The 15646-nt window shown below is 41.6% G+C and overlaps 1 protein-coding gene across 1 annotated transcript in view; it reads right to left on the bottom strand.

Moving 5' to 3' along the window:
• LOC145411916 (heparan sulfate glucosamine 3-O-sulfotransferase 6-like) overlaps positions 1-13903 on the bottom strand; it is a 71188-nt gene extending 57285 nt beyond the window's left edge. The window contains exons 1-3 of the mRNA XM_080281886.1: positions 13762-13903; positions 13006-13471; positions 1999-2005 (exon numbers count right to left, since the gene is read on the bottom strand). Coding sequence (XP_080138012.1) covers positions 1999-2005; positions 13006-13471; positions 13762-13903 — 615 coding nt within the window. The remainder of the gene's footprint in view (positions 1-1998; positions 2006-13005; positions 13472-13761) is intronic.
• Between the last annotated feature and the right edge of the window lie 1743 nt (positions 13904-15646).

The raw sequence follows: 15646 nt of genomic DNA, 5'->3' as shown, positions 1-15646 counted from the left end.
ATAGCCAGACTGTATCCCCCCATGCTGGCCAAGTGTAAGAAAGGGGCTATGCAGTGAGAGCGGTGCAGTTCGGAAAGTTTCTCAAATGACCACATGTGAGTTTTGGCCTACAAGGAAGTTGAAAATATCGACACTGATAAATTTCGCAAGACCAGCATAAATCACGCTTAGAATAGATGAATGTGGTGTGAACAGAGCTCCAAAGTAGTAGTATCAAGTGTTTTTTTTATGCAAGGAAGAAGGAACCAAAGGCCAGAAGCCAGCAAACCGTTCCCTCTAAGAAAAAATAAAAATATAATAGAGAGCCAAATTCAAGATCCGTTCATTTCGAGATGCCTGTACACACTGCGTTTGAAAGACTGGAGATCATAGGATGTAGGAAATACAGACAGAGGGAGACAGTTCCAGAGTTGACCTTACTTGCTGAACAATTGCTTCGATCTGACCGTAAATATTGAATAATAGTATGCAATATTTCAGGTTTTCTGAAATATTGGTGGCCTTCGATACTGTACTTTCCACACTTACCGCAGATGGCAGCACAACACTGGTCAGCAAGTACTTGATTGGATGGTAATGCTATTGTCACGCGATATTCTTCTATTTTAAACATTATTTGTGCTAATACTGGGTTAATATTCAGTATCGAGGAGAGTGTATGTGAGTGAGGTGGAGGGGGGGAGAGGGAGGGGGAGGCCAAGGATGAGATGGAGGGATGGAGTGGAGAGGTATATGAGAGAGGGTGTGTGTGAGCTGGGAGCGGGGCAATGAAATGGCGGGGGACAGGGCGACATGGAGGCCATTTGTTTGTGGCCACCCCTTAAGGGATTAAGGCGTCTGGCAATAGATAGACATATAGATAGATAGATAATTTCAGCTTCCTCGCAGCCAAACTTGCAAGAGATCAGTTACGGTGGGCGTGCAGTACCCGTCTTGCAACACACTCTCTCACCTCAGTTCTGTCTATTTCTATTACCTAAGTGTTAACCGATACTCTCTGGCCTTCACGTATGCAACAGGTCAAATACGGAGTTATCTTCCACAGTCTGAATTTCTCTCTGCCTATGACAAAGAGAAACGGAATGTGTCCAGACAGCTCTTGGTTTTTGCCTCTCTTTTGTGTACATATATACGAGGAAAGTGAGGAGAGGAGAGAGAGAGAGAGAGAGAGAGAGAGAGAGAGAGAGAGAGGATGATGATGATGTGGAGGAGGAGGAGGAGGAGGAAAGCATGTTTTGGGGGGAAGAGTAACTTTTCCGTAGATTTCTAGCCCTTGGTTCTTTTTTTTTTCCATAAACAAATAAAATAATTTTGAGGAAGAGTAGGAGCGCCTGTAAAAAAAAAAAAAAAAAAAAAAAGTGTGTGCAGGGAAGGTCAAGGATTTTTGTTGCCTTGAGACAGTGGACAATTGGGATCTCTTGAGGCCAACCACAGATATTGCTGCCCTACCCCCTTCACCCTTCTTTTTCTCTCCTTCTCTCTCTCCGTCTCTCCTCCTCCCTTCTCCCTCCTCCCTTGCCGCAGCCCCTCCCCCCCACTCACACACACTCTTCTTCCTCTTTCCTTCTCTCCCTCTCAGTTTCTCGCTCTTCCTCTCTTCTCTTCTCATCTTTGTCACAGCCGACCCTCTCCTTGCTTTCACCCTCTCCTCTTCTCTTTTTTTTTCTTTTTCTCTCTCTCACTCTTCGTTTCTCTCTCATTCCCTCGTTTCTTTCCTCCTTTCCTCTCCACCTCACACCATCCCATTTACTCTCTCTCTCTCTCTCTCTCTCTCTCTCTGTTTCCCTCTCCTTCCATCTTGTCTTTCCTCCTTTTCTCTCCACCTCACACCATCCCACCTGTTCTCTCACCTTCCTCTTCCTCTCCTCTCCTTCTTCCCTCTCCTCCCCTCTCCTCCTCACCTCTACTGTCCTCTAATATCCTTACCTCTTCCCTTTTCCCTCTTCCTCTCTCCTCGTCTCTCCTCTCCTCTCCCCTCCTCTTTATCCTCCTCATCACTCCACTCCTGTTCTCTCCTCTCTCCTCTTTCCTCCATTTCCCCTGAACATCCACACTGCATTTTCCACTCTGCAAGGCTTGGTGGATGAGTTTGGGAGAGTGTGTAAGAAACGGAATCTAAAGGTGAATGTAGGGAAGAGTAAAGTGATGGTCTTTGAGAGAGGTGAAGTCAGTGAATGTACAGTGAGGTTGGATGGTGAGGAAATGGAAAATGTGAGTACGTTTAAGTACTTGGGTAGTGTGATGAGTAAGGATGGAAGTTTGGACGGCGAAGTGCTTGAAAGGGTACAGCAAGGAAGAAAGGTTGTTGGTTCCTTTAGAGCAGTGATAAGAAACAGGGAAGTGAGCATGGAAGTGAAAAAGTTACTACATGACAGTATTGTGATACCAACTCTAACGTATGGAAGTGAAGCTTGGACGTTGTTGGAAGGACACAAGTCAAGAGTGAGAGCAGTGGAAATGAGTTATTTAAGAGGAGCCTGTGGAGTCACATGGAGAGACAGGCTGACAAATGAGGATATAAAGAAGCGTTGTGATGTGGATGTGGATGTGATAGGAAGCGTTAGAAGGAACACACTGAGGTTGTTTTGCCATGTGGAGAGGATGGAGGGTGAGAGAAAGAACGAGGAGAGTGTATGTGAGTGAGGTGGAGGGGGGAGAGGGAGGGGGAGGCCGAGGATGAGATGGAGGAATGGAGTGGAGAGGTATATGAGAGAGGGGGGTGTGAGTTGGGAGCAGGGCAGTGAAATGGTGGGGGACAGGGTGACGTGGAGGCGATTTGTTTGTGGCCGCCCCATACGGGATTGAGGCTTCTGGCAATAGATATACAGATGGTCTACAGACGCCCCGTGAACTCAACGTACCCGTACATAATGTCATGCCGTAGTTATTTATTTATTCAGTTTTTGATTTTACTTTACTACTTTCTCCCTCAGGTTATTCATACTGGTAGCTTATAGATAAAGTATTACAGAATGTAACTTTTCCTTTTCAGTCTTTCCTATGAAATTTCCATTTCAGTTTTTCCATGCTGCATGGTGGTTTTTCTCACATTTTCTTACCAGTTTTAACTGGAGAGTTTGGAGGCGGGGGAAGCCTTCTTGTTTTACTATCCTTATCCTTCAGCATGTACAGTAGAGTTAGATCTCGTAGTCATAATCTACACTGTAACAAACAGCCTCGAAAGGACCATAAGGTCTGTTGCTGTTTGCATTCCTTTGTACTCCTTTGTATTCCCTCCTCTCACCTCCTTTTACTTTGCTTTTCGCTCCTTTCATCTCGTCATTTTCTTCCTCTTCGCTTCTTTCCTCCTCCTCCTCCTCCTCCTCCTCCCCCTCTCTCTTCTCCCCACACCTCTCCTCTCGCTTTCTTCTCGCCTCCCTCTATCCGTCTCTTTTTTTATCTGTTTGGCGGTCTGTTGATCTATGTATCTATCTTTTTAACTATATATTATACATAAACTCTCTATATATATATGTGGGCCTCCGCGTCCAAAGGAGGTCAAGTGCCGGCCCTGCCAGTTTTGTGATAGCACCAGAGAGCACTAGTTTAGCCCTTCCTCTGATGGTTGGATGTGGAAATGACCCCCTTCCGACACTGGACATAGGGTTGAGAGTCGTATTTCATTCAACATTGCCACGTCCAAACCTGCACGCAACTGCCTTGGCTTAAGGCAAACTCTGCGTCCAAAGGCTAGCATGTCCAGTGTAGTGAGTGCGGCGGAGGTGGTGGTGGTGGTGGGGTAGGTGTCTGTGCAGGTGGAGTTTGTGTTCCTGAAGTCCGGCCACTCATACATGCCCTGTGATTGGGCCTTCAGCAACATCGAAAAGAAGATCAGGAAGACGAACTACCTGCCAAGTACTAACGATTATGCAGATGTAATAGCATCGGCTGTAACAAGGAAAATCCCCATTGTGCCTGGATGGACGACGGATTATGGATAATGAAGAACGACTGTGGCACTACATGGCACAATAGTGTCACACCTCACCTGCCCTGACCACCCCAGTTGACGACCCTGGCCTGGATATTGGAAGACGGAGTATGGATAACGGAGGAAAACTATGGCACTACATGGCACTACTGGCACTGTACTGCATTCTTCACTACTAATGGGTGACTGTGGGCATTCATTTTGTGTAAAGAGATATAGAAAGTGTTAATGTGTGTGGGGGAAGAGGAGGATTGTTGTGTGGGGCTGTATTATTGCTAGTAGTGGTAGTAGTAGTAATAGTATCATTTTTGTCCGGTATTTTTATGATGCTTTTATGCTGCCCATGCTATCGACTATTGTTAACAATATTATTATTGATATTATTGTAATATTTCGCAACAGGAGATGCTTGTAAAGTTCAATAAGGGTGCAACATTATACAACTGTAACAACAAGCAATAGATACATTATTTTCCACCAAATTCATTATCATCTATCAGATTCATACACTTCAGGTGTTAAGCTGTAATTTGATACCAAAATGAGCACTGGACGTCAATAACTAACGAAATTACAGTTGCAAACACTTTGTTGACCTTTACAAGCCTCTCCTGTAAAATTTTATTTTTGGTGCATGACCCCCTTTGGATGCAGAGGCCCACATATATATATATATATATATATATATATATATATATATATATATATATATATATATATATATATATATATATATATATATATATATTGTTACATAGCCTATGATTTCATCATCCTTTGTGTAATTCTAACGCACAGTATGCTGCATGTTTGATCACGAGTGTGTTCTGCCTCAGTTCCCCCCTTCTACCGTTATAGTAGAGTAAGTCGTCATTTCTGGAGTTCAGAGCAGGATTGTCAACTCTTTGTCCCCATGGCTTCATTTGCACGTCCTTCTTACAAGTTGTATCAAGCTCTGCCGGCCCCTATATAATGAGCTCAGTCTCTGCATCATTGCCACTTAGATCTGCTCCTCATTTTGTTCACATCTCTGTCCTCCCCTGTACAGTTATTATTATTGTGAGTGCTCAAGAAATCTCCAAACATCTAGCAGCTGTGTGTAATTTGAGTATAACTGTTGTTGCATTTTTTCTTGTACTGTGTAGCATAAGGTTAATTCTTAGGCCTAGTGAGGTTCTCGTAATTAATGTAAAATTTGGAAGTCAGTCATCATTAATAATACTTTGTATCTGTAACAATTTATCTTGCATTAACTGAGCATTACCCAGTGTATTTTCATTTTATCAGGGCTGACTTAGATAAATTTACTCTTGCTAATTTCGTGTTAATAGAGGCTATTGCAGTTAACCATATATTTAACCTGTTTTTGCCATTACATTATCCTTATGAGTCCTGAATGTTTTGTTGTTAGTTTGAGCATTAAACTTTAACTTGTAATTTTACCTAACTCTTTTGTTTTGAACCTGGAACTTTACGGGACAGTAGTGATTTTTAGAATTCTCACTTAAAGTGTACATTATCTTTCTCTGTTCCGTAACATAAATTTGGCGACCTCTTATCAGGATATTCAGGATATTATCATAAGGATATTGCTTGATATTTTGTGACTGTGATTTATTCATGATGTCTACTATTACTACACTTGATGAAGCCAAAGATTTTTTGTCAAATGTGCAAACAGTGTGTGATGTAGAAAACAGAACAAAGAATGAACTTAAGCTTGTTGCTCAACAATTGGGAATTGCAGTTCACTCTCATCATTCTAAACATCAAATTGTTGGCATGATTAATAAAAGCTTGTTTAATGTAACTCCTCCAAATGAGCAAACGCAGATTGAATTAGCTAAGTTACAGCTAGCCCTGCAGGAGGCTCGTGTTAAGGAGGCTGAATTTCAAGCACGTGCTAAGGAGGCTGAGTCTCAGGCTAAGGAGGCAGAGTCTCAGGCTAAGCAGGCGGAGTCTCAGGCTCGTATTCAGGAGGCTGAATTTCAAGCAAGTGCTAAGGAGGCTGAATTTCAGGCCCGTTCTAAGGAGGCTGAGGCACAAGTTGAAATTGCTAAGATTCAGGCAGACCATGAGTATCGCATGAAACAAGGTGGAACTGGATCATCTAGCTCTGATGATTTTGATGTGGCTAAAAATGTTAAACTTGTCCCTCCTTTTAATGAATCTGATTTAACAAAGTATTTTCAGTTGTTTGAGAGAGTAGCTACAGGTTTTAATTGGCCCAAACAGTATTGGCCAGTACTCCTTCAAACTGTTCTCACCGGTAAAGCTCAAGTAACTTATGCATCTTTGCCTCAGGATCAATCTGATAATTATGATGTAGTTAAGAGCTTGATTCTTAAGGCCTATGAGCTTGTTCCTGAAGCCTATAGAGTAAAATTTAGGACAACTTACAAGCAAGATAAGCAATCCCATGTTGAGTATGCAAAAATCAAAGAAGATCTGTTAGAGCAATGGTTAAATTCTAAGAATGTGGATTCTGATTTTGGTAAATTTAAGCAGATGATTTTGCTGGAGGACTTCAAGAGGTGTATTTATAAAGATGTAAGCCTATATCTTGATGAGAAAAGAATAGATAATTTGTCTGATGCTGCAGTTTTAGCTGATGAATATGTTCTCACTCACAAGAGATATTCTAAAGAAAAAGGGAAAGCTGAGAGTAAGTACGTTGCCTCTACTCAGAGTACAGGTAACAGGAAAGAGAATAAGAATGATGTTTCTCAGGAAGTAAATATCAGCTTCACCTCTAGATTTCAGAAAAGTAAATGTACTTATTGTAGTAAGCTTGGTCATACTACGGAGAAATGTTTCAGGAGACAGCGTGAGGTGAACAAAAAGGAGTCTTTAAATATTCAGTCAATTGGTCTAGTGTCCACTCTTGAGAGTTCCCAGAATTCTTTAACTGAGTTAACTGAACCTGCTTCGAGGGGTAACTTAAATTCTCATGATGGAGCTCCTCTTTTGAGCAGTAACGTGGGTGACACTCTCAAGAGTTCATGTGCTAATTTCCTGTCTGATGGTTTTGTCAGTCCTCTGGACAGTAATGACAGGAAATCAGTTAAAATATATCGTGATACAGGTGCTTGCCAATCCCTTATGCTGACCAGTGTTCTAGGCTCTAATGTTAATTCCTCTGATGAAACTGTAATCTTACAAGGTGCAGGGAATAATTACTTCTCTGTCCCTCTGTGCAGAGTGAATTTAGAGTCTGGTTTTGTTAATGGTTCCGTTATGGTTGGGTTGGTTGAGACACTCCCAATGTCAGGTGTAACTATCTTACTTGGAAATGATATTGGTGGAAGTCAAGTGTGTCCAGCTCCTCAGTTGTCTAGTGAACCAGTGGCTGCGTCCCAGGATTGTGATGTCCCTGATGTGTTCCCTGCATGTGCTGTCACTAGGGCTAAGTCTAAAGTTACTGGTGATTTAGAGGATAATGATGATGATGATGTTATCCTAGCTGACACTTTTCTTGCTAATTTGGACCACTCACCAGATGAGGCAGTACCCCGTAGTGTTGATAATTTGTCTCGTCAAGAGTTGGTTGAGTTGCAGGTTGCTGACCCTGAGTTGAAAGGTCTTGCTAACTCTGCTTGCAGTGAGGAAGAGTCAACTGGTGCTTCTACTTGTTATTATATAAAGTCAGGAGTACTTATGAGAAAGTGGAGACCCCCAACAGCATCAGCCGACTGTGAATGGGAGGTTGTACATCAAGTTGTCATCCCTCGTGTTTGTAGGCAGGATATCATTAGAGTGGCTCATGATTCCAGTTTGGCAGGACACCTTGGAGTGAGGAAGACTGTGGCACGCATTTTGAAACACTTCTACTGGCCAGGTATCTTCAGGGATGTTTCCTGGTATTGTAAGTCTTGTCACACCTGTCAAGTTGTGGGGAAGTGTAATCAAACCGAAAAGGTTGCACCTCTAATTCCCATTCCTCCTTTTGAGGCGCCTTTCACCCGTGTGTTGGTGGATATTGTGGGCCCTCTTCCTAAGACTTCTTCCGGATTTTCTTATGTGTTGACCCTGATTGATATGGCTACTCGTTATCCTGAAGCCATTCCACTTAGAAATATCTCAGCAAAGAACGTGGTTAAGGAAATGCTAGGGTTCTTCACAAAGTTTGGTCTGCCCAAGGAGGTACAGTCAGACCGGGGAAGTAATTTCATGTCGAATTTTTTCATTCAGTCTCTTAAAGAGTTGGGCATCACCCAGATCACGTCTTCAGCTTACCATCCCCAGACCCAAGGAGCGTTGGAGAGATATCATCAAACACTCAAATCGATGCTCAAGAAATACTGTTTGGAACATCAGAAAGACTGGGATAAAGGTCTTCCATTCGTTGTGTTTGCCGCAAGAGAATCTCCAAATGAATCACTGGGCTTCTCACCTTTTGAACTACTGTTTGGCCATGAAGTAAGAGGACCCCTTAAGCTACTCAAGGAATGCTGGCTGTCGGAGGAAGATGACGTCAACCTGCTGGAGTATGTGATGAAGTTCAAAGAACGGCTGTCCACTGCTTTACAGCTGGCGAGAGAGAATTTAGGAGCTGCTCAGGAGAAGATGAAGACTTGGTATGATAAGAAGTCCAGGTTACGCCACTTTCAGCCAGGAGATCAGGTTTTGATTCTGCTACCAGTGCATGGGCAACCTCTTCAAGCCAAGTTTAGTGGTCCTTATTTCGTGGAGAAGAAACTTAGTGATGTCAACTATGTCATCGCCACACCAGATCGTAGAAAGAACAAGCAACTTTGTCACATCAACATGCTAAAAATATATCACATGCGGGACGAAAATAATCCAGTCTGCACTGTAGCTGTTCCACCCGAGTCTGCAAGTGAAGCTCTCCCATGCAGCATGAGCCTGAGTGATAGTTTGGGGAAGAATCCTGATATCATGAATGATCTCCAGACTAAGCTTTCTCATCTACCTCCCGAGGAAAGGCAGGAGTTTTCGGCATTACTGCAGGAGTACCCGCAAGTGTTTCGTGCCACTCCAGGAAGAACCACTGTGTTGATGCATGATGTTGATGTTGGAGATGCAAAGCCAATTAAATTGCCTCCTTACCGTGTGAACCCAGTGAAAGTTCCTCTTATCCAGAAGGAGCTTGGCTACCTGTTGGACCACAAGATGATTGAGCCCTGTCAGAGCGAGTGGAGTTCTCCTGTCACTCTAGTCCCTAAGCCAGGTGGGTCACAACGGCTTTGCATTGACTACAGACGTGTTAATCAGATAACCAAAACAGACACTTACCCTCTCCCTCGCGTGGAAGATTGCATAGACAAGATCGGAAAGGCTAGGTACATAAGTAAGTTTGATTTGTTAAAGGGATACTGGCAAGTACCTATGACTGAACGTGCTAGGGAGATCTCATGTTTTGTAACACTAGGAAAGACTTTTGCATGTTCTGTGATGCCCTATGGTATGAAGAATGCACCAGCCACATTTCAGAAGCTCATGAATGTTGTAACAGAGGGTTTGGCAGGGTGTGTTGTTTATATTGATGATGTATTAATCTTCAGTGACAACTGGAAAGATCACCTATGCCATGTCAGTAAATTTCTTGAGCGTTTGGTTCTTGCTAATCTTGTAGCTAATTTATCAAAGTGTGAGTTTGGTCAAGCTAAAGTTCAGTACCTTGGGTATGTAATTGGTGATGGACATGTTGCACCACCAGGAGCTAAGGTTCAGGTTATAAGTGATCTTCCCAGACCTAAAAGTAGGAAAGAGCTACAAAGATTTTTGGGAATGGTAGGTTATTACAGGAGATTTGTTCTTAACTTTTCTATTCTTGTATCACCACTTACAGACCTACTGAAAAAGGGAGTTAAATTTGTCTGGACCGATAACTGTGAATCCTCTTTCAGCAAACTTAAAGCTATCCTATTAAGTCAGCCAGTGCTCGCTACTCCAAATTTTGCTAAGCCTTTTAAGATGGCTGTTGATGTAAGTGATACAGGAGCTGGGGCTGTTTTGCTGCAAGAGGATGATCAGGGTATTGAACACCCTGTATCTTATTACAGTAAGAAGTTCACTCCACCTCAAAAGAACTACTCAGCTATTGAAAAAGAGCTTTTGGCCTTGATTTTGGGTTTACAGCATTTTTCATTTTATTTGTGTTCTGGTTTTGACCCCATAGTCATTTATACCGATCATAACCCACTGAAATTCCTTAGTAAGTTTAAAGATAAAAATCAGAGATTGACAAGATGGAGTCTACTTCTTCAGGAGTATTCATTAGACATACAACATGTCAAGGGGAAAGAAAATGTTATTGGAGATTGCTTATCTAGACTTTAGACAGATTGTTTTAGAGTAATAAGAAATTTCCTTTGTAAATTTCTTTTTCTTTGTGGGGAGGTGTTACATAGCCTATGATTTCATCATCCTTTGTGTAATTCTAACGCACAGTATGCTGCATGTTTGATCACGAGCGTGTTCTGCCTCAGTTCCCCGCTTCTACCGTTATAGTAGAGTAAGTCGTCATTTCTGGAGTTCAGAGCAGGATTGTCAACTCTTTGTCCCCATGGCTTCATTTGTGCGTCCTTCTTACAAGTTGTATCAAGCTCTGCCGGCCCCTATATAATGAGCTCAGTCTCTGCATCATTGCCACTTAGATCTGCTCCTCATTTTGTTCACATCTCTGTCCTCCCCTGTACAGTTATTATTATTGTGAGTGCTCAAGAAATCTCCAAACATCTAGCAGCTGTGTGTAATTTGAGTATAACTGTTGTTGCATTTTTTCTTGTACTGTGTAGCATAAGGTTAATTCTTAGGCCTAGTGAGGTTTTCGTAATTAATGTAAAGTTTGGAAGTCAGTCATCATTAATAATACTTTGTATCTGTAATCATTTATCTTGCATTAACTGAGCATTACCCAGTGTATTTTCATTTTATCAGGGCTGACTTAGATAAATTTACTCTTGCTAATTTCGTGTTAATAGAGGCTATTGCAGTTAACCATATATTTAACCTGTTTTTGCCATTACATTATCCTTATGAGTCCTGAATGTTTTGTTGTTAGTTTGAGCATTAAACTTTAACTTGTAATTTTACCTAACTCTTTTGTTTTGAACCTGGAACTTTACGGGACAGTAGTGATTTTAGTATTCTCACTTAAAGTGTACATTATCTTTCTCTGTTCTGTAAATATATATATATATATATATATATATATATATATATATATATATATATATATATATATATATATATATATATATATATATATATTGTATTTACATTTATTTTTATATATATGTATATATGTCTATATCAGTCTATCCATCTCTAGATCATTCTATCTATCTATCAGTCTATCCATCTATCTTTATCTATCAGTCCGTCTGCATCTCTTTGTTGCCAGTGTATCTATCTACCTACCCATCTGTCTATCTGCAGCTATCTATCCATCTGTCTACTATCTATCTACTATCTATCCATCTATCTATCTATCTATCTATTTGTCCTCGCCTCACCCTGCCCTTCCCAAGACTCTCACAAGAAAATGTTGATTTATATCTTGTCTATCTATCTTCTGTCTATCCATCCAACCACCCATCCATCTATATCTGTCGAAGTATCTGTCTATCTATCTATCTCTGTCTCTGTTTATCTATCTATCTATCTCTGTCTCTGTTTATCTATCTATCTATCTCTGTCTGTTAACCTATCTGTCGATCTATCTATCTATATCTATCTATCTATATATCTATCTGTCTATCTATGTATCTCTATCTCTCTGTCTGTCTTTATCTGTGTTTGTCTATCTGTCTTTCTATGTGTTTGTCAATCTGTCTGTCTGTTAACCTATCTGTCGATCTATCTGTCTATCTATCTATATATCTATCCGTCTGTCTGTCTATCAATCTATCTACCTGTCTGTCTGTCTTTATCTGTGTTTGTCTATCTGTCTTTCTATCTGTCTGTCAATCTTCCTGTCGATCTATCCATCTATCTAAGTATCTATCTATTTATCTATCTCTCCTTCTTACAAGAAACTTGATTTATGAACTCTCGTCTTGTTAGTCTATCTATCTATCTATCTATCTCTATCTTTATCTGTGTTTGCCTATCTGTCTTTCTATCTGTCTGTCTGCCAATCTATATGTTGCTCTGTATATCTATCTATCTATCTATATAACTATCTATTTATCTATCTATCTATCTATCCCTCCATCTCTCTATCTCTGTCCTTCTTACAAGAAATCTGATTTATGAACTCTCCTCTTTTGTCTGTCTGTCTGTCTGTCTATATCTGTGTTTGTCTCTCTCTCCTTCTATCTGTCAATCTATCTGCTGATCTCAATATCTATCCATCTATCTCTCCATCTCTCTATTTATTTGTCGAAATATCTATCTGTCTATCTATCTGTGTCTAACTATTTGTCTATCTGTCTATCTGCCTGTCTGTCAACCTATCTATTGATTTATTTATCTGTCTATCTATCTATCTATCTATCTATCTGTCTTTATTGGTCTTTTTCTATCTGCCTTTCTATCTGTCTGTCTGTCAACCTATCTGTCGTTCTATCCTTCTATCTTTATGTCTATCTATATATCTGTCTTTTTCTGTGTTTGTCCATCTGTCTCTCTTTCTGTCTGTCTGTCAATCGATCAATCTGTCTATCTATCTATCTGTCTATCTATCCCTGTCCTTCTCACAAGAAACTGAACTCTCTCGTCCTGACAAAGCTGAAAGAATTGTCTTGGTTTATGTGCACGAGAAAGTGGATAGAAGGTGAATGGATCGATGGATAGATAGGCGGATAGATAGAAAGATAGACTGATGGACTGACTGACATAGATAAGTTGATAGATGTTCAGATAGATTCATTCATACATTCAGTAATTCATTATAGTTAGTCAGATAAATAGATAGACAGGTAGGTAGGTAGATAGATAACTAAACAGACTAACAGATAGATAATTAGACAGATCAGTAGATAGATAAATAAACGGATGGATGGACATATCGTTAGGGGCAGGCAGATAGACCTGCGGAGGGAGGCAGACAGTAAAACAGAGAAACAGAAAAACGAGAGAAAAAGAGAAGTCATTTAAGGGCAAACTCACCTACAACCGTATATCCCCTGTTTGCATACTGGCTCCAATGAGGGGCGGTGAACGGGTGTGCAGGCAGGTCTTCAGGCTCCTGTAGGTCTTCTAAGGGAGGTTCTTGGTCTGTAGGTGGGCTGTCACATCTCCAGTACTTCTTCTTGCACTGTCCATATCCTCGCTCTGCCGTTGATTGTGGGTCGATTGAGGGTTGATTAAAGGACGATTGAGAGGGCTGATTAGGGGTTGATTCGGGGCTGTTTGGGGGTTGTTTAGGGGTTGATTGGGGGCTGCTTGAGGGTTGATCAAAGCCCGGACTGATGCCTGGTGTGGGTGTAGAGGTGATGTCTCGTGGGTGCACATGGAGTCGAGTTTGGGAAGTGCTTGTGTGTGTCGATTGACTTTGAGTTTGTCGAAGTGCCTGGGCCTGGTAAGTGGGTTCTTGGAGTGCCTGAGGGTAAGAATCTTGCGCCTGAAGTGCTTAGGGTTGAGAATTAAGTGGTTGATGTGACTGAAGTTGAGAATTGGATCGGTGGTGAAAACTGAATGGGTTTAGAAGTCCTTGGTTTTGAAAAGTGGATGTGTGGAATGATTCTTCTGAATTCAAAGGCCCATGTGGCTCAGAATTGGATGTGTTCTGAGAATCTGAAGGTGTCTGAGGGTGCAAATTAGATGTGTAGTGGAAATTAACCTTGTCTAGAGACCCCTGGGCCTGAGAATTGGATGACAAGTGAGGATTTGCCAAGTTTCGAGGTCCCCGAGTTTTAAACTTGCCCTAGCTATAAAAGCCTTGTTGGACGTGAGAATAAGGTGCATGCTGAGGATTTTCCAGTCCTTGTGGGTGAGACTTGGGCTGCTGGTGAGACTCAAGAACTCCCTGTGGTTGAAAATTAGGTCCTTGTTGAGAATCATGAGCTGGAACGTAAGATCTGGCAAGGATTCTGGGTTTGGAGGCTATATCGTTGCTGATAATTTTGAGGTGCTTGGGCATAATAGTTCTGTGTTTGGCGAGAATCTTGAAATCCTTGGGCGTGGAAACTAGACGACTGGGCTTGAACAATGGACGTCATATTTAAGAGACTAAGAAGGGTCTGAGGTCTGGGTGGATCTGACGAGAAGCGGTCTACCTCAGGGGCAAATATACCCCGTCTTGGGTCCAGCTGGTTGGCAATGAAGGAGAGGCAGAAGAATATGGTGACTATGCCGCTGGCCAGGCTGCACAGACGGCGATTAGGAGGCATGGTGAGTGAAGACCTTACATGCCATCACCTGGGGATGCCACCCGGCCCTGAGGGAGGCGGAGAAGAGGCAGGTTAAGACATTGGGAAATATTGGCTCAAAGTACTTTACAGTGTATATGACTTCCTACAGCTCATTAAAACATTTGTCCCTGTCCTCTGCACCCTACGTGATACCTCTTGTTGGTGGAAAGAAACATGATGATGAACTCTGAATGCCCTCCTATCATAAATACTGTTTTATTTCTATGCTTTATTCAGCTCTTGTTTCTGCACTTTTCCATCCCAACATCTTAACCATTCCAGAATAATTTTTTTTTCTAGATTTTGATCTTTTATGGAAGGCAGCTATCGAATACAAGTTAGTTATATTACAAAACTACTTTTAACTGCGTCATAATGGTTACCACGATTACTGATACAGTAAACGTAAAATGCATACTTGAAATGGGGCAATACAATTCCGTAGAGTTTTATATATTCCGGGAAGAAGTCTGAGTGCTAGAGAATGTTATCAGGCTGTAACTCGCGTACTGCAACTGTAATGCTGCTCTAGGTAATAACAAGGCACTTCCCCGGTTGTTAATAAGCACTTTGGTGCGTAATACGCTCGTATACACCGTTTTGTTGTGGAATTATGAGTGATGAAGAAAGAGAGAGAGTGGAAAAAGAGCAAAACGATATTTTTTCGACGTGATTTTGCGACTCCTAGGAAGGTTATCTGTGTGAATTGCTTTGCACAAAAATAGCGAAGGTTGTATTTAGTCAGTATGCATACAGCTGGGTGTCACGAGCAGTAGTGTGTTCTTGCCTCAATACCAGGGTTATTCAAGGAGTAGGGTTGGATTATGAAAGTCAGATTGATAGAAGTGCCATACATTTTATTTTAGCTTCATTTTTTCCTGTATATAAATACTTACACATAGAACGAAGCGAAAAATTCATGTATAATTTGCTATTACATTTTCCACTAAGCAAATACATAGAAAGAAAAATTGTAAAAATTTTTGTTTTATGTTTGTATTTGTTTATTTGTATTCTTCAGAGTCTGTCAAAAGGCCAAGGAAAAACGACTCAAGGGCCGGGTTTGGCTCGCGGGCGGCCAGCTGAGTAACCCTGCTCTATACCTTATGTACGGGTCGCCTGTTTGAGCCTGTGCCATCCCTACACAGGCATCACTACCCCCATTACTGATGCTGTGGTCGATGGCAGGACCAGACATTTCTTGGGACGTGAGAGTGATAACCTGAATTTTCCCTTCCTCATGCTGGCCATCACAGCCAAGCATCCACCACACCATCCATTCACCACATCAATAGTCATCCCCCTACCAGTGTGCTGCCCCCTACCCTATCCCTCCTAACCCCTCCATCAACTCCCCTCATCTCTCCCCCACGTTTCTCTCTCCCTCTACCAC

This window comes from Coenobita brevimanus, chromosome 91 (genome assembly GCF_032717465.1).
Source record: "Coenobita brevimanus isolate Jiangsu-jjx chromosome 91, ASM3271746v2, whole genome shotgun sequence".
Lineage (NCBI taxonomy): Eukaryota > Metazoa > Arthropoda > Malacostraca > Decapoda > Coenobitidae > Coenobita > Coenobita brevimanus.
Note: the sequence above shows the minus strand (reverse complement) of the source record. Positions and strands in the feature narration are given on the sequence as shown.